This window comes from Pan paniscus, chromosome 20 (genome assembly GCF_029289425.2).
Source record: "Pan paniscus chromosome 20, NHGRI_mPanPan1-v2.0_pri, whole genome shotgun sequence".
NCBI classification, from domain to species: Eukaryota; Metazoa; Chordata; class Mammalia; order Primates; family Hominidae; genus Pan; species Pan paniscus.
Window position 1 is genome coordinate 15,770,888 of NC_073269.2, and position 25,056 is coordinate 15,795,943.

At 52.3% G+C, this 25,056-nt stretch overlaps 2 protein-coding genes across 6 annotated transcripts in view; both read left to right on the top strand.

Annotated features, from left to right (window-relative positions):
* C20H19orf38 (chromosome 20 C19orf38 homolog) overlaps positions 1–18,830 on the top strand; it is a 32,977-nt gene extending 14,147 nt beyond the window's left edge. For 3 of the 4 annotated variants that reach the window (XM_034945289.3, XM_055104261.2, XM_034945287.3), the window contains 5 exons: positions 5,370–5,462; positions 7,369–7,396; positions 8,927–8,970; positions 12,177–12,214; positions 18,237–18,830. In XM_034945289.3, the coding sequence (XP_034801180.3) occupies positions 5,370–5,462; positions 7,369–7,396; positions 8,927–8,970; positions 12,177–12,214; positions 18,237–18,386 (353 nt within the window). In that variant the 3' untranslated portion in view covers positions 18,387–18,830. The remainder of the gene's footprint in view (positions 1–5,369; positions 5,463–7,368; positions 7,397–8,926; positions 8,971–12,176; positions 12,215–18,236) is intronic. The other variant, XM_034945290.3, reaches the window with a different exon arrangement.
* Positions 18,831–20,665: 1,835 nt separating this feature from the next.
* The window catches only part of CARM1 (coactivator associated arginine methyltransferase 1), a 51,848-nt gene continuing 47,457 nt past the window's right edge, over positions 20,666–25,056 (top strand). For both annotated transcript variants that reach the window (XM_034946465.3, XM_034946466.3), the window contains exon 1: positions 20,666–20,900. In XM_034946465.3, coding sequence (XP_034802356.1) covers positions 20,681–20,900 — 220 coding nt within the window. In that variant the 5' untranslated portion in view covers positions 20,666–20,680. The remainder of the gene's footprint in view (positions 20,901–25,056) is intronic.

Consider the following 25,056-nt stretch of genomic DNA (forward strand, 5'->3'; position numbering starts at 1 on the left):
GCCCAAAAGGGGATTTGTTGGTTCACTGAGCTGAAGTCAGCTCACAGGGCCGACTTCAGGTATGGCTAGATCCAGGTGCTGAAAGCTGTCAGGGACCATTTGCCCCATCTCTGCTCCACATTCTTCTCCGTCTTATTGTCAGGCAGCCTGTCTCCCTCTTGGTGCCAAAATTGGTGCTGTGATTCTTCCCATTTTGCAGATAAGGAAACTGAGGCACAGGAGGTACACCTTGTACACAGGTAACAGGTAGCCAGTCTGGGATGCCATTGCCTTCCAAAAACCATGAATTACACCTCCGTGACATACATTACTTCCCCTCTTGGCCACATACTTTTTTTGTTTGTTTGCTTTGAGATAGTTATGCTCTTGTTGCCCAGGCTGGAGTGCAGTGGCACGATCTCGGCTCACTGCAGCCTCTGCCTCCTGGTTCAAGCGATTCTTCTGCCTCAGCCTCCTGAGTATCTGGGATTACAGGTGTGTGCCACCATGCCCGGCTAATTTTTGTATTTTTAGTAAAGACAGGATTTCACCATGTTGGCCAGGCCAGTCTCGAACCCCTGACCTCATGATCCGCCTGCCTCAGCCTCCCAAAGTGCTGGAATTACAGACGTGAGCCACTGCACCTGGCTTTTTTTTTTTTAAATGAGACAAGGTCGTGCAGACTAGAGGGCAATGGCACAATCATAGCTCACTTCATCCTCCAATTCCTATCCTCAAGTGATCCTCCCACCTCAGCCTCCTAAGTAGCTGGGACTACAGGTGTGCACCACCATGCCCAGCTAATTTAAAAAATTATTTTAGAGATGAGGGTCTAAAATGTTGACCAGGGCCGGACATAGTAGCTCATGCTTGTAATCCCAGTACTTTGGGAAGCTGAGGTAGGTGGATCACCTGAGGTCAGAGCTTAAGACCAGCCTGGCCAACATGGTGAACCCTATGTCTATTAAAAATACAAAAATTAGCTGGGTGTGGTGGCATGCGTGTGTAATCCCAGCTACTCAGGAGGCTGAGGCAGGAGGATCATTTGAATCTGGGAGGCGGAGATTACAGTGAGCCAAGACGGTGCCATTGCACTCCAGCATGGGTGACAGAGCAAGATTCTGTCTCAAAAAAAAAAAAAAAAAAAAAAAAAAAAGATATTGACCAGGCTAGTCTTGAACTCTTAACCTCAAGTGATCCTCCCACCTCGGCCTCCAGAGTAGCTGGGATTACAGATGTGAGTCACCATGCCCAGCATGAGCCACATAAGGTTTCTGAGCACTTACTATGCACCAAGAACTGTCTTTGGGCTTGCCCAAAGACATTCCAGGCTGACATTCCAGGCGGATGAGGACAGATGATAAACATGAAATCCAATATATATTCAACCTGCCAGCAGGGCACCAGATGAAATCCACCTGGGTGAGGATGTCATTATTTGAAGTAGAGTAGGGCGACTGGCCCCATGTTCTAATGGTCAGCCCTCTGGACTCTGAAGTAGAGTAGGGCAATCAGGGAAGCCCTCTCTGAGGAGGTGGCATTTGAGCAAAAAACTGAATGATGAGGAGGAGCCAACCATGTGGATATCCAGGGCATGTGTTGCAGGCAGAGGATACAGGATGTGCAAAGGCCCCGAGGCTGAAGCTTCCCTGGTGTGTCTGAGGAGCCCAGTATGACTGAAGGATGGTGAACAAGGAGGAAAATGGGGAGAGGCGGGGCAGGGAGTTCACCAGGAGGATCGTGGGGGGTCTTGTAGACCACAGCAAGGATTCGATCTTTTCATCTGAGTGAGGGAACCCTGGCAGGGCTGATGTCCTTTTCTGATCTCTGAATGAGGAGGCTGGACATGGGTTATGGGTCAAGAAGCAGGAGGGAGGAGCCTTTGGTGGCCTTCTGTGTTACCATCAGTCAGAACTTTCCTGGCCGGGTGCAGTGACCCACGCCTATAAGCCCAGGACTTTGGGAGGCTGAGGCAGGACGATTCCTTGAGCCAAGGAGTTCAAGATCAGCCTGGGCAACATAGCGAGACCCTGTCTCTACAAAAAAAAAAAAAATTATTTTATTTTTTTTTTAGATAGGGGTCTTGCTTTGTTGACCAGGCTAGAGTGCAGTGGCGCAATCACAGCTCACTGCAGCCTCCACTTCCTGGGCTCAATCAATCTTCCCTTCTCAGTCTCCCTAGCAGCTGGGACTACAGCCGTGCACCACCACACTTGGCTAATATTTCTATTTTTTGTAAAGACAGGGACTCACTGTGTTGCCCAGGTTGGTCTCTAACTCCTGGGCTCAAGTGATCCCACCACTCAGCCTCCCAAAATACCGGAATTGCGTGAGCCACCGTGCGCCTGGCTCCCAGCCAATTTTTTTTTTTTTTTTTTTTGAGACCGAGTCTCACTCTGTCGCCCAGGCTGGAGTGCAGTGGTGTGACCCCAGCTCACTGCAATCTCTACCTCCGAGGTTCAAGCAATTCTCCTGCCTCAGCCTCTCGAGTCTCACTGCAACCTCTACCTCCAAGGTTCAAGCAATTCTCCTGCCTCAGCCTCCCGAGTAGCTGGGATTACAGGCGTGCACCACCATGCCAGGCTACTTTTTGAGTTTTAGTAGAGATGGGGTTTCACAATGTTGGCCAGGCTGCTCTCAAACTCCTGACCTCAGGTGATCTGCCTGCCTCGGCCTCACAAAGTGCTGGAATTACAGGCGTGAGCCACCATGCCCAGCTCCCCCCAATTTTTTTTTTTTTGAGACAGTCTCGGTCTGTCGCCCAGGCTGGAGTACAGTGGCACAATCTCGGCTCACTGCAACCTCTGCCTCCCAGGTTCAAGCGATTCTCCTGCCTCAGAGCCTCCCGAGTAGCTGGGACTACAGGCATGTGCCACCATGCCCAGCTAATTTTTTGTATTTTTTTTTTTTTTTTTAGTAAGAAGGGGTTTCACAGTGTTAGCCAGGATGATCTCAATCTCCTGATCTCATGATCCACCCACCTCAGCCTCCCAAAGTGCTGAGATTACAGGCGTGAGCTACCCCGTCCGGCTAATTTTTTTTTTTTTTTTTTTTAATTAGGAGGGACTGCTGGCATGTGTCAGTAGGCTGAGGCAGGTGGATCACTTAAGCCGGGGAGGTAGAGGATATAGTGAGCCATGATCGCACCACTGCATTCCAGCCTGGGTGACAGAGGGAGACCCTGTCTGTAAAAACTTTTTTTTTTTTTTAATTTTTGAGACAGAGTCTCACTCTGTCGCCCAGGCTGAAGTGCAGTGGCCCAATCTCGGCTCACTGCAACCTTTGCCTCCCAGGCTCAAGCGATTCTCGTGCCTCAGCCTCCCGAGTAGCTGGGACTACAGGCGCCAACCACCACCCCCTGCTAATTTTTGTATTTTTTAGTAGAGATGGGGTTTCACCATGTTGGCCAGGGTGGTCTTCAACTCCTGACCTCAAGTGATCCGCCCACATCGGCCTCCCAAAGTGCTGGGATTACAGCCATGAGCCACCGCGCCTGGCCCCAAAAAACTTTTAAAAAGAACTTTTTCACTGCAAAAAATAATCTTGTTGCCAGCAGAGGCCAACATGCAGCTATGACAGGGCAGTTCACTGTCCTTCCCGGCCTCAGGCTCCTCTATCAAAGGCCCCCTTCTCTCACCTTGGCCTTGTGGCCTTGGAGTAGGGAGCTGACAACACCCCTTCTGCCCCAGGTGAATCAATGAACAAGGCTGACATTGTGAGAATACCAAGTGTCTGTCTTCTTCCCTCTTCTGGCTTAGCTCCTCACCTCCCTTGGGGTCAGGGCATCTCCTCTTTCTCCAGGAAGGGGAAGCCAAGTCCTGTGCTGAGAAGGTGACTCTGGAACTGCCACTCCCATGCCTGTGTGACTAGCTTCTGGGTGGATCTCAGGGTCTACCGTTGGGCTGGGGGTGGATGTCATCTGGCCACTGGCACCCAGACTGCAAGTAATAAAAACCTGACTCACACTGGCTCTACCAGCAAGAGGGGATTTGTTGGTTCACTGAGCTGAAGTCAGTTTACATGGCTGACTTCAGATATGGCTGGATCCAGGTGCTGAAAAATGACAGAAAGCATTTGCCTTCTCAGCTCCTCTTCTGTCTTATTCTCAGGTAGTTTCTCCCCCTCATGGAGGCAAGATTGTGCCCTGAAGCTTCAGATATATATTCTTTTTTTTTTTTTTTTTTTGAGACAGATTCTAGCTGTGTCACCCAGACTGGAAGGCAATGGCCCAATCTCGGCTCACTGCAACCTCCACCTTTTGGGTTCAATCGATTCTCCTGCCTCAGCGTCCCAAGTAGCTGGGATTACAGGCACGTAACACCTGGCTAATTTTTGTATTTTTAGTAGAGACGAGGTTTCACTATGTTGGCCAGGTTGATCTCAAACTCCTGACCTCAGGTGATCCACCCACCTCAGTCTCCCAAAGTGCTGGGATTACAGGCGTGAGCCACCGTGCCCAGCCATCTCTTTTTTTGTTTGTTTCTTCAGATGGGGTCTCTCTATGTCACCCAGGCTGGAGTGCAGTGGCACGATCTCAGCTTACTGCACCCTCCACTTCCCGGGTTCAAACTATTCTTGTGCCTCAGCCTCCGAAGTAGCTGGAATTACAGGTGTGCACCACACCTGGCTAATTATTTGTGGGGTTTTGTTGTTTTTTGTTTTGTTTCTTTTTGAGACAGAGTCTTGCTCTGTCATCCAGGCTGGAGTTCAGTGGCGCCATCTCAGCTCACTGCAACCTCCGCCTCCCGGGTTCAAGTGATTCTCCTGCCTCAGCCTCCTGAGTAAGTGGGACTACAGGCACGTGCCAGCACGCCTGGCTAATTTTTTGTATTTTTAGTAGAGACGGGGTTTCACAGTGTTAGCCAGGATGGTCTCGATCTACTGACCTAGTGATCCACCTGCCTTGGCCTCCCAAAGTGTGGGGATTACAGGCGTGAGCCACTGCGCCTGGCCAATTATTTATATTTTTAATATAGACAGAATTTCCCTGTGTTGGCTAGGCTGGTCTTGAGCTCCTGACCTCAAGTAATCCACCTGCCTCAGCCTCCCAAAGTGTTGGGATTACAGGCATGAATCACCGCACCTGGCCTAAGATATCTATCCTATGCAATGCTAGCCAGAGGAGTAAACCTCTTTTCCCAGTGGTACCACCAAAGTCCCAGAGTTAGCTCTCATTGGCTCCACTTGGGTTACATGCTCATCCTGAACCAATCACAATAGCCAGGAGCGGGGGATAGGCTAATTGGCCAGACACAAAGTTTGCTAAGTCTCTTGGGTCCAGCTGCATTCATGTTCTTTGGTTGGGGGTTATGGGGTAAGGGCTGGCTACTCAAAGGTAACCTGGAGAGACGACACTGACCTGCCCACTCTCTTTTCTGATTTTCCTCCAGTGCCCACTTGGATCTTGGTGCTCTCCCTGAGCCTGGCTGGTGCCCTCTTCCTCCTTGCTGGGCTGGTGGCTGTTGCCCTGGTGGTCAGAAAAGGTAACAGCACGCAAAGCCTGGCACACAAGTTGCCAGTTGACAACTTCTGGAACGTGAAAATGTGCTTACACTCACAACTCACACCATTTTGTTTTCAGATTCAGTAATTTGTTCATCACACCCCTTTTAAAAGTATTTGTTTATTTATTTATTATTTTTCTTTTCAGACAGAGGCTCGCTCTGTCGCCCAGGCTGGAGTGCAGTGGCACAATCTTGGCCCACTGCAACCTCTGCCTTCGAGGTTCAAGCGATTCTCCTGCCTCAGCCTCTCAAGTAGCTGGGATTACAGGCGTGCACCACCATGCCTCGCCAATATTTGTATTTTTAGAAGAGATGTGGTTTCGCCATGTTGCCCAAGCTGGTCTGGAACTCCTGACCTCAGGTGATCTGCCCGCCTCGGCCTCCCAAAGTGCTGGGATTACAGGCATGAGCCACAGTCCCCGGCCTAAAAATTTTTTATTTGGAGACTCACTCTGTCACCCAGGCTGGAGTGCAATGGCAGGATCATAGCTCGCTGCATCCTTGACCTCCTGGGCTCAAGCAGTTCTCCTGCCTCAGCCTCCCAAGTAGCTGGGACCACAGGTGCGTGCCACCACATGCAGCTAATTATTTATTTTTTTAGGACAGGGTCTTGCTGTGTTGCCCAGGCTGGGTAACTCCTGGGCTCAAGCAATCCTCCCACCTCAGCCTCCCAAAAGTCCTGGGACCACAGGCACACACTACCACACCTGGCTAATTTTTAAAAAATATTTTTTGTTGAGATAGGGTCTTGCTATATTGCCCAGGCTGGTCTTGAACTCCTGGGTTCAAGTGATCTTCCTGCCTCAGCCTCCCAAAATGCTGGAATTACAGGCATGTGCCACCATGCCCAGCCAAATTATGTGTGTGTATGTGTGTGTGTATATATGTGTGTGTATGTGTATATATGTGTGTATATATATACATACACACACACACACACATATATATATATATATATATTTTTTTTTTTTTAAGATGGAGTCTTGCCCTGTCACCCAGGCTGGAGTGCAGTGAGGCGATCTCGACTCACTTGCTCTGTTGCCAGCCTGGAGTGCAGTGGCACAATCTCGACTCAATGCAACCTCCGCCTCCCAGGTTAAAGTGATTCTCCTGCCTCAGCCTCCCGAGTAGCTGGGACTACAGGTGCGTGCCACCACACCCAGCTAACTTTTGTATTTTTAGTGGAGACAGGGTTTCACCATGTTGTCCAGGATGGCCCAGCACTTTGGGAGGCTGAGGTGGGCAGATCGCGAGGTCAGGAGTTTGAGACCAGCCTGGGCAATATGGTGAAACCCCATCTCTAATGAAAACACAAAAATTAGCCGGGCGTGGTGGTGTGCACCTGTAGTCCCAGCTACATGGGAGGGTGAGGCAGAAGAATCGCTTGAACCTGGGAGGCGGAGGTTGCAGTGAGTCAAGATCATACCACTGCACTCCAGCCTGGGCGACAGAACGAGACTCTGTCTCAAAAAACAACAAAAAAAGAAAGAAAGAAAGAAAAAAAAAAACTGAGGCCTTCCAGGCCGGGTGGGGTGGCTTGCCTGTAATCCCAGCACTTTGGAAGGCCGAGGCGGGTGGATCACTTGAGGTCAGGAGTTCGAGACCAGTCTGGCCAACATGACGAACCCTCTTCTCTACTAAAATACAAAAATAGCCGGGCCTGGTGATGCACACTTGTAATCCCAGCTACTCGAGAGGCTGAGGCAGGAGAATTGCTTAAATCCAGGAAGCAGAGGTTGCAGTGAGCCAAGATTGAGCCACTGCACTCCAGCCTGGGTGAAAGAATGAGACTCTGTCTAAAAAAAAAAAAAAAAAAAAAAAACAGAAATTGCCGGATACAATTAGGACCAAAATCTAACACATGCTCATTTCTTTTTTGTTCCAGTTAAACTCAGAAATTTACAGAAGAAAAGGTGAGATCATCCCTGGAGACCCACAGAGGGTGGTTTGGGGATAGAAGGACACTTCCCTGGCAGGGTGGGCACTCCATGCCCCCCACAAACAGCACCTCCTGGTGGGCATGCTGCATAATAGGAACAGGAGCCATTTATTAAGTGCCTCCTGTGTGCTGGAGGACTGAGCTAGGACTCTCTGAAGCTGGAGCTCCTTATCCTTATGGCAGCCCTGGAAACAGGCACCATGAATAGCCCTATTTTACAGAAGAGAGGACTGAGGCTCAGCACTCAGTCACAGAGTGAGCAGTTTGCCCAGGGAGAGGCCCTTCCCCACACCCCTTTACCTCCAGCTGCCAGAAAATGGTCACAATCACTCTAGACACCCACAGTCAGTTTCTAAAGAATGCCCCTAGGGTTGTGCAGTGCCCAATTGCACTGTAGGTGATGGCCCCGGTTCCTGGGCACCAGGATGTCCTAACTGGCCCTGGCCTCAGTTTCTCTCCTCCGAGAGTGGGGAGACATCCTGCTGCCTGGAGATGAAAACCTGCTCTGGGGATTGAATCCCAGCTTCACCTGGCTGTGGGCCTCCTAACCAGGAGAATATATATATGTATATATATATATTTTTTGAGATGGAGTTTCACTCTTGTTGCCCAGGCTGGAGTGCAATGGCGTGATCTCTGGCTCACCGCAACCTCTGCCTCCTGGGTTCAAGCAGTTCTCCTGCCTCAGCCTCCTGAGCAGCTGGGATTACAGGCATGTGCCACCACACCCGGCTAATTTTGTATTTTTAGTAGAGATGGGATTTCTCCATGTTGGTCAGGGTGGTCTTGAACTCCCAACCTCAGGTGATCCGCCCGCGTCTGCCTCCCAAAGTGCTGGGATTACAGGCATCAGCCACCGTGCCTGGCTTTTATATATATATATATATGTGTGTGTGTGTGTGTATGTGTGTGTATATATATGTGTGTGTGTGTATATATATATGTGTGTGTGTGTATATATATATATATATATATATTTTTTTTTTTTTTTAGACGGAGTCTCACTCTGTCGCCCAGGCTGGAGTACAGTGGCGCAATCTCGGCTCACTGCAACCTCCGCCTCCTGGGTTCAAGCGATTCTCCTGCCTCAGACTCCTGAGTAGCTGGGACTACAGGCACATGCCACCACACCTGGCTAATTTTTGTATTTTTTAGTAGAGACGGGGTTTCACTGTGTTGTCCTGTCTGGTCTTGAACTCCTGACCTCAAGTGATCCACCTGCCTCAGCCTCCCAAAGTGCTGGGATTACAGGCATGAGCCACTGCGCCTGGCCCAAGAGAATTTCCATGTTTTTTTCTTCCCCCGGCCAAGGGGCTGTCCCACAGTGTGACAGCTCCAGAAATCAGGATGTTACTGCTCTTCTGTGGGGAAGACCCATGGGTCAGTGGGTGGGGAGCAAAGGCTACGTTTTGGGTGTGGTTTGGGGCCAGGGCTTTCCCGATCAAGCCTCCTGACTCAAGGGGCAACCCTGGTCCCTGTCACTTTCTCCTGAATTCCTTTGCAGAGATCGAGAATCCTGCTGGGCCCAGATTAACTTCGACAGCACAGGTCTGTGCCTCCACACTCCTGACTCCAGTGGGGAAAGGATTACACCTCCAAATGCCATCAGGCCTCATCACACACCAATCAAATTTCTTCTGTGACTGCTTGTTCCCTTTAGGGTCAAAACACACCCTCGCCACCTCTTCCCCTGGGTTCTCACCTTCTCTCCTTTGACTTAACCTAAAGGTCACCTCCTGTGGGAAGCCTTCCCTGACTCCCTAGACAGGGTCTGTGCCTGCTACTTACAGGACCCCAGGTCCGACCATTCTTCTTACCCCTCGGTAGAAATACAATTAGGCGGCCAGGCGCGGTGACTCACAACTGTAATCCCAGCACTTTAGGAGGCTGAGGCAGGCGGATCACGAGGTCAGGAATTCGAGATCAGCCTGGCCAACATAGTGAAACCCTGTCTCTACTAAAAATACAAAAAAATTAGCAGGGTGTGGTGGCGGACGCCTGTAATCCCAGCTACTTGGGAGGCTGAGGCAAGGAGAATCATGTGAACCTGGGAGGCGGAGGTTGCAGTCAGCTGAGATTGTGCCACTGCACTCTAGCCTGGGCAACAGAGCCAGACTCCATCTCAAAAAAAAAAAAAAAAAAAAAAGGCCAGGCGTGGTGGTGACTCACGCCTGTAATCCCAGCACTTTGGGAGGCCGAGGTGGGCGGATCACGAGGTCAGGAGATCGAGACCATCCTGGCTAAAACAGTGAAACCCCGTCTCTACTAAAAATACAAAAAATTAGGTGGGCGTGGTGGCGGGCGCCTGTAGTCCCAGCTGCTCAGGAGGCTGAGGCAGGAGAATGGCGTGAACCCAGGAGGCGGAGCTTGCAGTGAGCCGAGATCGCGCCACTGCACTCCAGCCTGGGCGACAGAGCGAGACTCCGTCTCAAAAAAAAAAAAAAAAAAAGGGCCAGGCACGATGGCTCACGCCTGTAATCCCAGCACTTTGGGAAGCCAAGGCAGGTGGATCACGAGGTCAGGAGATCGAGACCATCCTGGCCAACATGGTGAAACCCTGTCTCTACTAAAAATACAAAAATTAGCTGGGCATGGTGGCACGTTCCTGTAGTCCCAGCTACTTGGGAGGCTGAGACAGGAGAATCGCTTGAACCCAGGAGGCAGAGGTTGCAGTGAGCCAAGATTGCGCCACTGCACTCCAGCCTGGTGACAGAGTGAGACTCCATCTCAAAAAAGGAAGAAAGAAACAAAAATGAAACAATTAAGTGATCATTGGGTGCTTGCATATTTCATACTCATTTCCTCTGCTGGACGGCCAGCTCCATGGGGAAAGGACCATGTCTATCTCCGGGACTCCAGGGCCACACTTGCCTTCCAGAACATGCCATTCTGCCAGCTTCCCCAAGGGGGCGAAAGGCAGCCAGTCTGTCATGCAGGATATTCTCTTGAAGGCACCCCAAGTAGAGAAATGTATTCTCTGTACTTCATTCCTGGTCCAACACACACACTTATTGAGCACTTACTATGTGCTAAGATCTGAGAGGGTCCTTTTGTAACCAAGACAGATGTGCTGTCTGTCCACAAGCCCATTCTCCAATGGGAAACAGCCCGTGATGGCACCAGACTGTGTCTGGGACAAGGCAGGTGGTCCCCTGAGGAAGTGATGTTTTTCTTTTTTTTTTTGAGATGGAGTCTCATTGTGTCGCCCAGGTTGGAGTGCAGTGGCACGATCTCAGCTTACTGCAACCTCTGCCTCCCGGGTTCAAGTGATTCTCCTGCCCCAGCCTCCCGAGTAGCTGGGATTACAGGCACGTGCCACCATGCCCGGCTAATTTTTGTATTTTTAGTAGAGGTAGGGTTTCACCATGTTGGCCTGTCTGGTCTCGAACTCATGACCTCAGGTGATCCACCCACCTGAGCCTCCCAAAGTGCTGAGATTACAGGCAATTACAGGCGTGAGCCACCGCCCTTTTGTTGTTGTTTTTTGTTTGTTTTTGTTTTGAGGCAGAGTCTCACTCTGTCGCCCAGGCTGGAGTGCGGTGACGCGATCTGGGCTCACTGCAAGCTCTGCCTCCTGGGTTCAAGCCATTTTCCTGCCTCAGCCTCCTGAGTAGCTGGGACTACAGGCGCCTGCCACCACACCCGGCTAATTTTTTGTATTTTTTTAGTAGAGATGGGATTTCACCATGTTAGCCAGGATGGTCTCGATCTCCTGACCTGGTGATCTGCCCGCCTCAGCCTCCCAAAGTGCTGGGATTACAGGCATGAGCCACCGCGCCCAGCCTGTTTTTTTTTTTTTTTTTTTTTTTGAGACAGAGTCTTGCTCTGTCACCCAGACAGGAGCGCAGTGGCGCAGTCATAGCTCACTGCAGCCTCGACCTCCTAGGCTGAAGTGATCCTCCCCTCTCAGCCTCCTGAGTAGCTGGGACCACAGGCATACACCACCACACTCAGCTACTTTTTAAATTTTTTTTTCTAGAGACAAAAAATTATGTTGCCCAGGCTGGTCTTGAACTCCTGGGCTCAAGTGATCCTCCCTCCTTGGCCTTCCAAAGCGTTGGGATTACAGCCGTGAGCCACCCCCCTGGCTAGAAGTGATGTTTAAGCAGAGACCTACAAGAATGGGTAATGGAGGCCGGGTGTGGTGGCTCACACCTGTAATCCCAGCATTTTGGGAGGCCGAGGCAGGCAGATCTCTTGGGGCAAGGAGTTCGAAACCAACCTGGCCAACATGGTGAATCCCTATCTCTACTAAGAATATGAAAATTAGCTAGGTGTAGTGGTGCATGCCTGTAATCCCAGCTATTAGGAGGCTGAGGCAGGACAATCACTTGAACCCAGGAGGCGGAAGTTGCAGTGAGCCGAGATCCTGCCATTGCACTCCAGCCTGGGCAACAGAGTGAGACTCCTTCTCAAAAACAAGAAAAAAAAATGGGTGATGGAGCAATTGGAGGAGAGCCTGGGGAGGAGGAGGAGCTGGCAGGTGCTCCTTCTGGAAGGCCTGAGATAAGATACCCATTTTCCCGAGGGCGGTGAGAGATACCCCTAGGAAGACTGTGTGTAGAAGGACTTGGTTCACTTTGTAGCTGTGAACAGTTCACCGTGCAGAATGGGTTGGAAAGGCGCCATAGAGGATGCTGGGAGATGGACCCCAATTGCTTCCCTGTGGGCTGGGGGGCAGTGCGGGGATGGCAGGGAGCAGGGAAGTTACAACTGGCCCCCAATCCTGGGTTTTCTTTCTCTTTCTGTTTCAGACATGTCCTTCGATAACTCCCTGTTTACCATCTCCGCGGTGAGTGGTTCTTTTTCTTGGAACCGGTTTTCTGCTGACCGTCCTACCGGGAGAACGGGGCGGGCTCAAGGGGCACCACGAGGCTAAGTTGACCTGCTGTCTCTAAGCTGCGGGGGGGCTAGGAAAAGCCCAGAATCACTGAACAGGGACTCATTAGTGAGCCAAGAGTTGGCTGTGAAAAAATCCCAGGGGGTGTGTTAATTGAAGGTGGTGACGTCAGGCTGTCTTGTGGCCACAGGCAGGCAGGCCCCTTGGGGGTATGTCCTGGCCTGGTCAGTGCTGCCTTTGGTCTCAGTCATGACAGCCCCTCAGAATGGTGACAGAGGATTCAGGGTGACCTGGTGGCCTCTCATAGAGGCTTGTGACAGTCTGATGCATGCTGTGGTCGGTCCCCTCTGGGTATAAAGAAAAGCATGAAGTTGCTGGGTGCGGTGACTCACGTCTGTAATCCCAGCACTTTGGAAGGCTGAGGCGGGTGGGTCAGGAGTTTGAGACCAGCCTGACCAATATGGTGAAACCTCATCTCTGCTAAATACAAAACATTAGCTGGGCGTGGTGGTGCATGCTTGTAATCTCAGCTACTTGGGAGGCTGAGACAGGAGAATCACTTGGACCCAGGAGGTGGAGGTAGCAGTGAGCCAAGACTGAGGCATTGCACTCCAGCCTGGGCCACAAGAGCAAAACTCCATCTAAAACAAACAAACAGATAAAAATGAAAAAGTACAAATGCCAAGGCTACCCCAAAATGTAGCTGTGCAGAGAGTCCCATAGACCCAGGTTTAAATCCCAGCCCCGACACTGTGTGACAATGGGGAACAATATCCCCCAAAAGCAGAGGGAGGGATTTGTTTTTTTTCAAGACAGAGTCTAGCTCTGTCGCCCAGGCTGGAGCACAGTGGTGTGATCTCAGCTCACACAACTTCCGACTCCCGGGTTCAAGCAATTCTCATGTCTCAGCCTCCCGGGCAGCTGGGATTACAGGCACATGCTACCACACCCAGCTGATTTTTGTATTTTTAGTAGAGATGGGGGTTTCACTATTCTGGCCAGGCTGGTCTCAAACTCCTGACCTCAGGTGATCCACCCGCCTCGGCCTCTCAAAGTGCTGGGATTACAGGTGTGAGCCACCATGCTGGCTGGCTGCGGAAGCTGCTTTAGACAGGAGATCAGGAAAGTCTGAGATGGGTGACAAGCAGGAGGTGGGGAAGATTGGGGATGATTGATCCAGGCTGAGGACACATTTTTGGCACAGCCCAGTAAGCTGGGGTGGAGTGAGGAGTCGAAGGGGACCCCATGAAGAACTTTGATTTTACTGCTATTGAGCTGGGATCCCGGAAGGGTTCCTAGTATAGGAGGGAGGGGACCGGATTCAGGTGCACACAGGCGCCCTCTGGTGGCTTCTGCAGGAGGACAGATTTGGGGAAAGCGGGTATCAGTGGAAGGCAGGAGCCTGGAGACTGAAGAGCTGGGCCAAGCGTGCACCAAAGGGTGGGTGGTTTGGTCCAAAATGTTGGCAGTGGAGTTCGAAGAAGTGATCAGATGCAGGTTAGGGGAGATATAGGGGAGAGAAAACACAGAGCTGATTTTTGATGAGGGGGCCAAGGGAGAAGAGGGAGGCCAAGGAGGGCGAGGCTTGGAGGGTCAGGAGTGTGGAGTCAGCCACCTCAACCCATGGCGCCTGGGAGCAGATGGAGAGGGGAGTCTACAGTTCAGGAGAGAGGTCAGTTCTAGAGATAGACTAGGAGTGCCTGGGATACAGATGGTAGGAAGGAAGGGGGCTTGGCACGGGCCTGTGCAGCCCTCTGAGGTCTCTGCTTCCAGAATAAATCCTGAGGCCATAAGAAAAACCCGGCAGGCAGGGCTCAATCTAAACGTTTCCATGAGAATCCACACCGCACAGAACACCAGCCTGGTGATGCCCCCTCTCCCCACTTTTTGAGGTAGTTTTTATTTATTTTTGTTTGTTTTTTGAGATGGAGTCTTGCTCTGTCACCCAGGCTGGAGTGCAGTGGCGTGATCTCACTGCAACCTCCACCTCCTGGATTCAAGCGATTCTCCTGCCTCAGCTTCCCGAGTAGCTGGGATTACAGGCGCCTGCCATCGCGCCTGGCTAATTTTTGTATTTTTAGTAGAGACGGGTTTTCATCATGTTGGCCAGGCTGGTCTCCAACAACCGACCTCAGGTGATCCGCCCGCCTTGGCCTCCCAAAGTGCTGGGATTACAGGCATGAGCCACCGTGCCCGGCCTTTTATTTGTTTTTTTACTTTTTTTTTTTTTCTTCTTAAATTAAGGACCAGGCATGGTGGCTCATGCCTGTAATCCCATCACTTTAAGACGCCGAGGTGGGAAGATTGCTTGAGCCTGGGAGGTTGAGTCTGCAGTGAGCTATGATTGCATCACTGCACTCCAGCCTGGGTGACAGAGCAAGACTTTGTCTCAAACAAACAAAAAATTTCCGTATGAAAAGCATTCACGTGTCAAAATATACAATAAAGTTTTCTTACTAAGCCATGCCTCTTCATCCATTGGTATTCCTTTCTGCAGACATACAGGTAACCACTGTTAGCAGCTGCACGTGGCAAATACACGCAGAGGTGGATCTGTACCTTCACCCACCACCCCCGCCAATTTTTTTTTGAGACAGGGTCTTGCTCTGTCTCCCACGCTGGAGTGCAGGGGCACCATCATAGCTCACTGCAGCCTTGATCACCTGGGCTCAAAAGATCCTCCAGCCTCAGCCTCCCGAGTAGCTGGGACCACAGACATCCACCACCATGCCCAGCTAGTTTATTTTTATATATTTATTTATTTATTTATTTTTCTTCTTTTTTATTTTTAAATTTTATTTTATTAATTTTTTGAGATGGAGTTTTGCTCTTTCGCCCAGGCTGGAGTAAAGGGATGTCATGATCTTGGCTCACTGCAACCTCCGCCCCTGGGTTCAAGTGATTCTCCTGCCTCAGCCTCCCAAGTAGCTGGGATTATAGGTGCCTGCCACCATGCCTGGCTAATTTTTTTTTTTTTTTTTTTTGAGACGGACTCTCGCTCTGTCACCAGGCTGGAGTGCAGTGGTGCCATCTTGGCTCACTGCAACCTCAACCTCCCAGGTTCAAGCGATTCTCCTGCCGAGTAGCTGGGATTACAGGCGAGCGCCAGCACGCCCAGCTAATTTTTTTTTTTTTTTTTTTTTTTTTGTATTTTTAGTAGAAGCGGAGTTTCTCCATGTTTGTCAGGCTAGTCTCGAACTCCTGACCTCAAATGATCCACCTGCCTCGGCCTCCCAAAGTGCTGGGATTACAGGCGTGAGCCACCAGGCCCGGCCTTTTTTTTAAGATACAGTTTCACTTTGTTGCCTAGTCTGGAGTGCAGTGGTACGATCTTGGCTTGCTGCACCCAGGTTCAAGCAATTCTCATGTCTCAGCTTCCCGAGTAGTTTGGATTACAGGCACATGCTACCGCGGCTGGCTAAAGTTTTATTTTTGGAGACGGAGTTTCGCAATTGTCGTCCAGGCTGGAGTGCAGTGATGCAATCTGCAGCCTCCACTTCTGGGGTTGAAGCGATTCTCCCACCTCAGCCTCCCAAGTAGCTGGGATTGTAGGTGCCTGATACCACACCTAGCTAATGTTTGTATTTTTAGTAGATACAGGGTTTCACCATGTTGGCCTGGCTGGTCTTGAACTCCTGACCTCAGGTGATCCACCCACCTCAGCCTCCCAAAGTGTTGGGATTATAAGCATGAGCCACTGCACCCAGCCTAATTTTTGTATAATTTTTGTATATTTTTAGTAGAGACAAGGTTTCACCAAGTTGGCCAGGCTGGTCTCAGACTCCTGACCTCAAGTGATCTGCCTGCCTCGGCCTCCCAAAGTGCTGGGGTTACAGGCATGAGCCACCGTGCCCGGCCCAGAAATTTCTCATCCTCCCAAACTTGTCTCCTTGCAACACCCACTCCCCGTTCTCCCTCCCCCAGCCCCTGGCACCCACCATTCTCCTGTCTCTGTGGATTTGCCTATTCTGGACATCTCATGGAAATGAGATCACATGATATTTTTCCTTTTGTGACTGGCCTGCTTCGCTGAGCTTGATGTCCTCAAGGTTCATTCATGCCATACGTAGCCTGTGTCAGAATGTCCTTCATGGCAGGCACGGTAGCACATGCCTGTAATGCCAGCACTTTGGGAGGCCAAAGCGGGCAGATCACCTGAGGTTGGGAATTCGAGACTAGCCTGACCAACACGGAGAAACCCCATCTCTACTAAAACTACAAAAAAAAAAAAAAAAAAAAATTAGCCGGGCATGGTGGCACATGCCTGTAATACCAGCTACTCGGGAGGCTTAGTCAGGAGAATCACTTGAACCCAGGAGGCGGAGTTGCTGTGAGCTGAGATCACGCCATTGCATTCCAGCCTGGGCAACAAGAGCGAAACTCCATCTCAGAAAAAAAAAAAAGGAAGAACATTCTTTTTTTTTTTTGAGACAGTGTCTCACTCTGTCGCCCAGACTGCAGTGCAGTGGTGTGATCTCGGCTCACTGCCACCTCCGCCTCCCAGGCTCCAGCGATTCTCCTGCCTCAGCTTCCCAAGTAGCTGGGATTACAGGCGCCTGCCACCATGCCCGGCTAATTTTTGTAGTTTTAGTAGAGATGGGGTTTCACCATGTTGGCCAGGCTGGTCTTGAACTCCTGACCTCAGGTGATCTGCCCGCCTCGACCTCCCAAAGTGCTGGGATTACAGGTGTGAGCCACCGTGCCCAGCCTGTTCTTCCTTTTTAAGGCTGAATCATATTCTGTTGTATGGATACACCAAGTTTTGTTGATCCATTCAATTGTTGATGGACACTTGGGTTGTTTCCACCTTTTGGCTGTTGTGCAGAACCGTGCCATGACCATGGGTATGCAAATTTCTTTTGGAGTCTCTGCTTTCACTTCTAGTTTCCTTTTGAAGCCTTATACTGCTTTGTCGACGGCTGAAATGATAAGGCAGCAGCTGACCTGTCTCTAGCTTTCCCCATTACCTTGCTGAGTGTCTGATATGCAACTTTGTAACACCCTTTCAGGTGGGATTGATTATTTTCTTTTTACAAACAGGACACTGAGGCTGATAATGGGCCTAGGGTCACCCAGCTTGGGAGGGACAGGACTGTGGGTGGAACCCCCAGCCTGCTGTCAACTGAGTGGCTTTAGTTCTAGCAAATTCATCTCTCTTTAACTAGGATCAGGGTCAGGAGCCTCCAAGGCAGAGGAGGAGGTAGACTTTTGAGGAATGTTTTGCCCATGGGCAAATGGGAGGGGAGGAGGAGATAATACTATTTATTTTTTATTTATTTATTTCTTTGAGACCAAGTCTCACTTTGTTCCCCAGGCTGGAGAGGAGTGGCAGGATCTCAGCTCACTGCAACCTTCACCTCCTGGGTTCAGGTGATTCTCCTGCCTCAGCCTCCCGAGTAACTGGGATTACAGGCGTGCACCACCACACCTGACTAATTTTTGTATTTTTCTGAGAGGGTTTCACCATGTTGGCCAGGCTGGTCTCGAACTCCTGACCTGAGGTGATCCACCCACCTCGGTCTCCCAAAGTGCTGGGATTACAGGCGTGAGCCACTGCGCCCAGCAGAGGAGATAATATGAATGGTTGTGTTCACTTAGCAAAGAAGAGCTTACGATGTGCCATTTGCTTTATCAGTTTTACTCTTTTAAGCCTCATAGCAGCCCTAGGAAGTGGTGGGTACTAGCATTCTGCCCGTTTTGCAGAAGGGGAAACTGAGGTATAGAGGGGTGAAGCCACACAACTGAGGTTACACTGCTAAAAGTGAAGGAACTGGTGTTTGAATCCATGCTCTCTGGTCCCCAATTTAGCAGAGAGGAAGGCAGGAGAAGGGAAGACCAGGACAGGTGGGTGTGGGTGGGGGCGGGATGAGAGGAGACCTGCTGGGCTGGCAGTCTCAGGCTCAGAACATGGAGAAACCCTAGATCCTGAAACCCCAAATCACCCACTTCTGCGTTTCTTCTTACATGGACAAAGAAAACGATGCCAGAAGAAGACCCGGCCACCTTGGATGATCACTCAGGCACCACTGCCACCCCCAGCAACTCCAGGACCCGGAAGAGGCCCACTTCCACGTCCTCCTCGCCTGAGACCCCCGAATTCAGCACTTTCCGGGCCTGCCAGTGAGGCTGAGGACTGGGGGACCCCTCTGTCTCCAGGCATTTGGGGGCCTGAGGTCCCTCCAGCTACTTCTGGGGGGGCTCTGTCAGCCACTTTCTCAGGGAATTGGACAGAGGAAAGGAAGGGGAACCCTGGCCTTGGGATTTTCATCACAGAGGAGTGGGAGAGGGGACACAGGCATGGGCCTGGCACTATACAGACAACAGGAAGTTCCCCTCTCGACCTTCGGCTCCTCAGGACCACCAGAGAAGGAGATGTCAGGACCCCTTCTTGTCCCCCAGCTGGGCCATAAGACGTCCCAGGTCTCTGCACACCCGTGGAATTCCTCCCTTCCCCAGTGGGTTTTTGAGCATAGGGTGCCCTTGGGTGTGTTGTGTGTCTGCCTGCTGGCTTGCTTAAGTTATTATAACACGGGTCAAGGTGTTCTCAGGCCTCTATGGAGTGGAATCCTTCAAGCTGGGGACCTCTGGATCCCATGGTTGGATGGCTGGGGGGTGGAGCGTGTCTGAATTCACCAAATTTGAAGCATCTCTCAAGGGCAGTCAGGGTGGTGTATGCGGAGCCTTCTGGGGGTGTGGGGAGTGCAGCAGTGCCATGCCAGGGTCTCTGCAACGGTACTTGCATTAGAGGGTTTAGGAGGTGGAATGACAGGGGCTACGGGTGAGGGACATGAAGGAGAATGAGGGCCCCTCGCAGTGGCTCACACCTATAATCCCAGCACTTTGGGAGGCCGAGGCAGGGGGTTGCTGGAGCCCAGGAGGTTGAGGCTGCAGTAAGCTATGATGGCACCACTGCACTCTAGCCTGGGCAACACAGTGAGACCCTGTCTCAAAAAACAAAAGGGGCCGGGCGCGGTGGCTCATGCCTGTAGGCCCAGCACTTTGGGATGCCGAGGCGGGCGGATCACCTGAAGTCAGGAGTTCAAGACCAGCCTGACCAACATGGTGAAACCTCGTCTCTACTAAAAATAAAAAATTAGCTGGGCGTGGTAGAGCATGCCTGTAGTCCCAGCTACTCGGGAGGCTGAGGCAGGAGAATCACTTGAACCCGGGAGGCGGAGGTTGCGGTGAGCTGAGATCGAGCCATTGCACTCCAGCCTGGGAGACAGAGCGAGACTCCGTCTCAAAGAAAAAAAAAAAAAAAGGAATGAGGTGTAAGTGAGGTCTAGGGAAGAGTTAAAGCTGGAGTGCTAGGAAGTGGCCCAAGCTCACTGGGTCGCCCAAAAGAGATGGGGCCACCCAAAATGAAGGGGGATGCAGAGAGAAGACGGGTTTGTGTGGCGGGAGAGGGGCCCTGCGCCGGGCCGGGCTGGACTCAGCATCGTTGGAGGAGGGGCTCAGAGAGGAGGGGGTCAAAGGATATCTTGTGCGAAAGGAGACAGTCAAACATTAAGGATTAAGAAGGCAGTGTGGGCAGAGATGATGGGGAAGGGAGGAGGAGCGGTCGAATGTCGGGGAGGGGTCCTTTCAACTGGGCTCAGGTTGCTCCTGGAGGCCAGGGCTCATCGGAAATCGTCGGTGCGGGGGCGGTGGGGGGAAGGGTTGGGGGCGAGGCCCGGGCGCTGGCCACGCCCTTTCCCCCGCCCATTCCCCAGAGCGGGGCGGCTGACAAAGCGAGTCCGGGTGGGAGGGCGCGGGCAGGCACGGGGGCGGGGCCTCGTCGCGGCTGGGCCACGCCTCCCTGAGGGCTGCCTCACAAAGCCGGGCGGGCCCGGGGGGGTGGGGCCCAGTCTCAGGGGCGTGTCCAGGTCGGGGCAGGGAAGCCGCATCACGACGCGCGGCTGCTTGTGTGGGGCGGGGTACAGGGCGTGTCCACGCGGCCGAGCACCGCCTCCGCCGTCCCCGCACCGCCTCACTCGAAAGCAGCCGTTAATGAGGCGCCGGCCTGGGGGCGGGGCCCAGGCCTCCGAGGGGCGTGCCCGCGCGCCCGAGCACCGCCCCCGACGCACCCTCCCGCCCCGCAGTTCCCGGGCGGTGGAGCCACCTCACAAAGCGGCGACCGTTCTCGCGGGGCGGGGCGTAGCCGGTCCCGCCCCACGGGGGTGCCCTCTCGTTCGCTCGCTAGCTCCCCGCGCCCAGGACGGCCGGCAGAGGGCGCTGCGCCACGGGGCCGGGCCGCGGCGACGGTAGCGGCGGCGGCGGCGAGGCGGCGCGTGGCCGGCAGGCGGCGCTGCCCGGCTCGGCCTCGGCCTGCACGGCGGCTGCGGCGGCGGTAGCGGCAGCGGCGGCGGCAGCGGCGGCGGCGGCGGCCTGGGCCCGGGCGCAGCGGCGGCGGCGGCGGGGCCTGGAGCCGGATCTAAGATGGCAGCGGCGGCGGCGGCGGTGGGGCCGGGCGCGGGCGGCGCGGGGTCGGCGGTCCCGGGCGGCGCGGGGCCCTGCGCGACCGTGTCGGTGTTCCCCGGCGCCCGCCTCCTCACCATCGGCGACGCGAACGGCGAGATCCAGCGGCACGCGGAGCAGCAGGCGCTGCGCCTCGAGGTGCGCGCCGGCCCGGACGCGGCGGGCATCGCCCTCTACAGCCGTGAGTACGGGGCCCCGGGGCAGGCGCAGGGCCGGGGCTGCGCACGAGGCCGGCCCGGGGCGGGGGCCGGCGGGGAGGGGCCCTGAGCGCGGGGGCCTGGCGTGGGGTCCCCGGGACTGAGCCGGTGGCCTGCAGGGAGCGACCGTGGAGGGCCAGTGCCAGGGGACAGACAGAGAAAAGAGGGCGTGCGTGGTGGCCGGAGGGGCAAGGTGCCCAGAGTGAGCAAGGAAGCGCGAAATGGGGAGTGAAGGGCCTGAGATTTGGGAGGGGTGGGTGAGCAGGAAGTGGGGGGCTCTGAGTGGAAGGGGAATTTGGAGGACGCCAGGCGTGGGGGGCTTAAGCGTGGGGGAGGGAGGTCCGGGGTGCGGGAGAGGTGGGCGTCTCGGGGGCGGGCGTGGCCGCCTCTGCAGGGAGGAGGGTGGGGCGTGGGCGGCCCGGGATCCCTCTGGGGACCCCCTGGATAGCTCAGGACGGTCGGAAAGTGTTTGCTGGTCTGGGGCGCCCGCGAGTACCGAGTTCCACCGCTGTGCAAGGTGTGGTGTTCAGGACCCCGGAATGGGAAACTTCAGGATCTGGGGAGAGGGCCCATGCGAGGACGGTGGGAGCCGCAGGGTGAGCTCCTCGTGGAAACGTGGACGGGACGGGCCCCTTCCTGATGCCGGGCTTCGAAGTAAGAGGTAACAGCCTCCTCCCATCTTCTTTTGGGGGATGTGAGAAGCTGGTTACATTTTCCGAAGCTGCTTTCAAAACTGACATTTCACTGGGGGGAAAAGAAAATCACAAATGTGTTTGCCAGCACCCCTCACCCCCGCTCCCAGTCTTTGTAGTTCATTCTTCTTCTTGTTACTCCTTCTTATCTCTTCTCTTTGATTCCTTGTTCACATTTTGCTACTCTGTGTCATTTGGCTTTGTCTTTCAGGGCTTCTTGCACTGATGCCCTGGGGAACCCCTCAGGAGGCCTCTAGCTGGCTTGGGTCCTGTGTGAATTTTTTGCCACTTTGGAAACGGCCCGATTAAAGGAAAGCCCGAGGAGCAGTCCGTTCACACTGGGTTTTCCCTGTACCTCGACTTTGAAAACGTGGACTAAAGGAGTTGTGTCTGCTGTCCGAGGGTGCCGTCTCTTTTTGCTGGTGCAGAGCCTGGGTCTTCTTGGACCAGATGAGGAGAGGGGAAGGAGGGTATTTCAGGGGGGGTTTCAGAGTTCAAGGCAGACACTCATCTCAACAGAACCCCAGATCATAAGCAAAACCTATTCACTGGGCAAGCATTGGTAGCCAACTTTGTCCTGAACAGAACAAAGCAGGGCAGCGTTTCCAAAACTAGGGTCCCAGGGCTTATCCTCAAAGGAGTTCCAGGAGAGTTGGCTATCATTTTTAAATAAACCTTTAAAAAATTTTTTTAGGACCAGGCGGGGTAGCTCAGCACTTTGGGAGGCTAAGGTAGGAGGATCACTTGAGGTCAGGAGTTCGAGACCAGCCTGGCCAACATGGTGAAACCCCGTCTCTACTAAAAATACAAAACAGCGGGGTGTGGTGACATGTGCCTGTCCCAGCTACTCGGGAGGCAGAGGCAGGAGAATCACTTGAACCTGGGAGGCAGAGGTTGCAATGAGCTGAGATCGTGCCATTGCACTCCAGCCGGGGAGACAGAGTGAGACTCCATCTCAAAAAAAAAATTTTTTTTAGAACAATTTTAGTTTAGTTTTTTTTTTTTTTTTTTTTTTTTTTTTTTTTTTTTTTGAGACAGAGTCTTGCTCTGTCCCCCAGGCTGAAGTGCAGTGGCTCAATCTCGGCTCACTGCAAGCTCTGCCACCTGGGTTCACGCCATTCTCCTGCCTCAGCCTCCCGAGTAGCTGGGACTACAGGCGCCTGCCGCCATGCCCGGCTAATTTTTTGTGTTTTTAGTAGAGACGGGGTTTCACCATGTTAGCCAGGATGGTCTCGATCTCCTGACCTCATGATCCGCCCGCCTCGGCCTCCCAAAGTGCTGGGATTACAGGCGTGAGCCACCGCGCCCTGCCAGAACAATTTTAGTCTTATAGATGTATTGGCAACATAGTGAGATGTTCCTACCATCTTATTCCTGGAGTAACATTTTGTGTTTGTATTTGTGTTTTTGTTTTTGTTTTGTTGATACTCTTGAAAGTATTACTTGTTATTAAGACAGCACTTCTCTTTGAGAGGTAATTGGTAACTGAAACATTTTTTATTATTAGAGACAAGGTTTCACTGTCACTGTGTTGCCCAGGCTGGTCTCCAACTTCTGAGCTCAAGTGATCTTCCTGCCTCCCAGAATGCTGGGATTACAGGTGTGAGCCACCCCACCTGACCGGAAACATTCATAAAAAGGAGAAAGTCCACATTCCTCAGAGAGCCTCAGTCCCAGATTCCCAGATGATATATCCTTAGGGTTCTGAAATAATTTTTTTTTACACTTTTTTGTTTTTTTTCTTTCTTTTTTATTTTTTTTATTTTTATTTTTTATTTTTTCAGACAGGGCCTCACTCTGTTGCTCAGACTGGAGTGCAGTGGTACAGTCTCAGTCTCAGCTCACTGCAGCCTTCCATGGCTAAAGTGATCCTCATACCTCAGCCTCCCTAGTAGCTGGGACCACAGGCATGTGCCACACCCAGCTAATCTTTCATATTTTTTGTAGAGAAAGGGTTTTCACTGTGTTGGCCAGGCTGGTCTCAAACTCCTGGGCTCAAGTGATCCTCCCTCCTTGGCCTCCCACAGTCCTGGAATTACAGGCATGAGCCACCGCACCGCCCTCTTTATCCTTAAGTAACATTGGTATGGAGATAAAAAACATGGGTTCTTGGCCAGGCGTGGTGGCTCACACCTGTAATCCCAGCACTTTGAGAGGTTGAGGCAGGCGAATCACTTGAGGTCAAGAGGTTGAGACCAGCTTGGCCAACATGGCAAAATCTCGTCTCTACTAAAAATGCAAAAATTAGCCAGGTGTGGTGGTACCTGCGACTGTAGTCCCAGCTACTCCGGAGGATGAGGTGGGAGGATCGCTTGAACCAGGGAAGCAGAGGTTACAGTGAGCTGAGATTGCACCACTGCATGTCAGCCTGGGTGACAGAACAAGACCCTGTCTGAAAAAAAAAAAAAAAAAGCATGGGTTCTGGAGTTGGAGGTGATCAGTGCTGGGTGTATTAATTTCCCATGGCTGCAATAACAAATTATGACAGATTTTTGGTTTAAGACAACAGGAATGGATTCTCTCTCAGTTCATGGCCAGAAGTCTGAAATCATGGTACTGGCAGGGCCACGATCCCTGGGGAGGTTCTACAGGAAAATCCTTGCATCTTCCAGATTGCAGTGGATCCAGCTGTTGCTTGATTTGCAGCAGCAAAACCCAAGTCCCTGCGTCTGTCTTCACTCCTGTGTCTTGTGTCCTCTTTTTTCCTTTTTTTTTTAAAGTGAGATGGAGTCTCGCCATGTTATAGGCTGGTCTTGAACTCCTAGGCTCAAGTGATCCTCCCACCTCAGCTGTTCTTTTATTTTCTTTTTTTTTTTTGAGACGGAGTCTGGCTCCGTCACCCAGGCTGGAGTGCAATTGCGCGATCTCCGCTTACTGCAAGCTCTGCCTCCTGGGTTCAGGCCATTCTCCTGCCTCAGCCTCCCGAGTAGCTGGGACTACAGGCGCCCGCCACCACGCCCGGCTAATTCTTTGTATTTTTAGTAGAGACGGGGTTTTACCGTGTTAGCCAGGATGGTCTCGATCTCCTGACCTCGTGATCTGCCCACCTTGGCCTCCCAAAGTGCTGGGATTACAGGCTTGAGCCACCGTGCCCGGCCCCAGCTGTTCTTTTCTTATAAGGACACTGGGCATTGGATTTAGGGCCCACTTTATATCTAGGATGATCTCATCTCAAGATCCTTATCTGCAAAGACCCTATTTCCTAATAAGGTCACCTTCGCAGATTCCAGGGGTTACAACTTGGATGTCTGTCTTTTTTTTTCTTTTTTTGAGATGGAATTTTGCCCAGGCTGGAAGTGCAATGGCGTGATCTCGGCTCACTGCAACCTCTGCCTCCCGGGTTCGAGCGATTCGCCTGCTTTGGCCTCCCAAAGTCCTGGGATTACAGGGATTAGAGGCATGTGCCACCATGCTCGGTTAATTTTTTTTGTATTTTTAGTAGAGATGG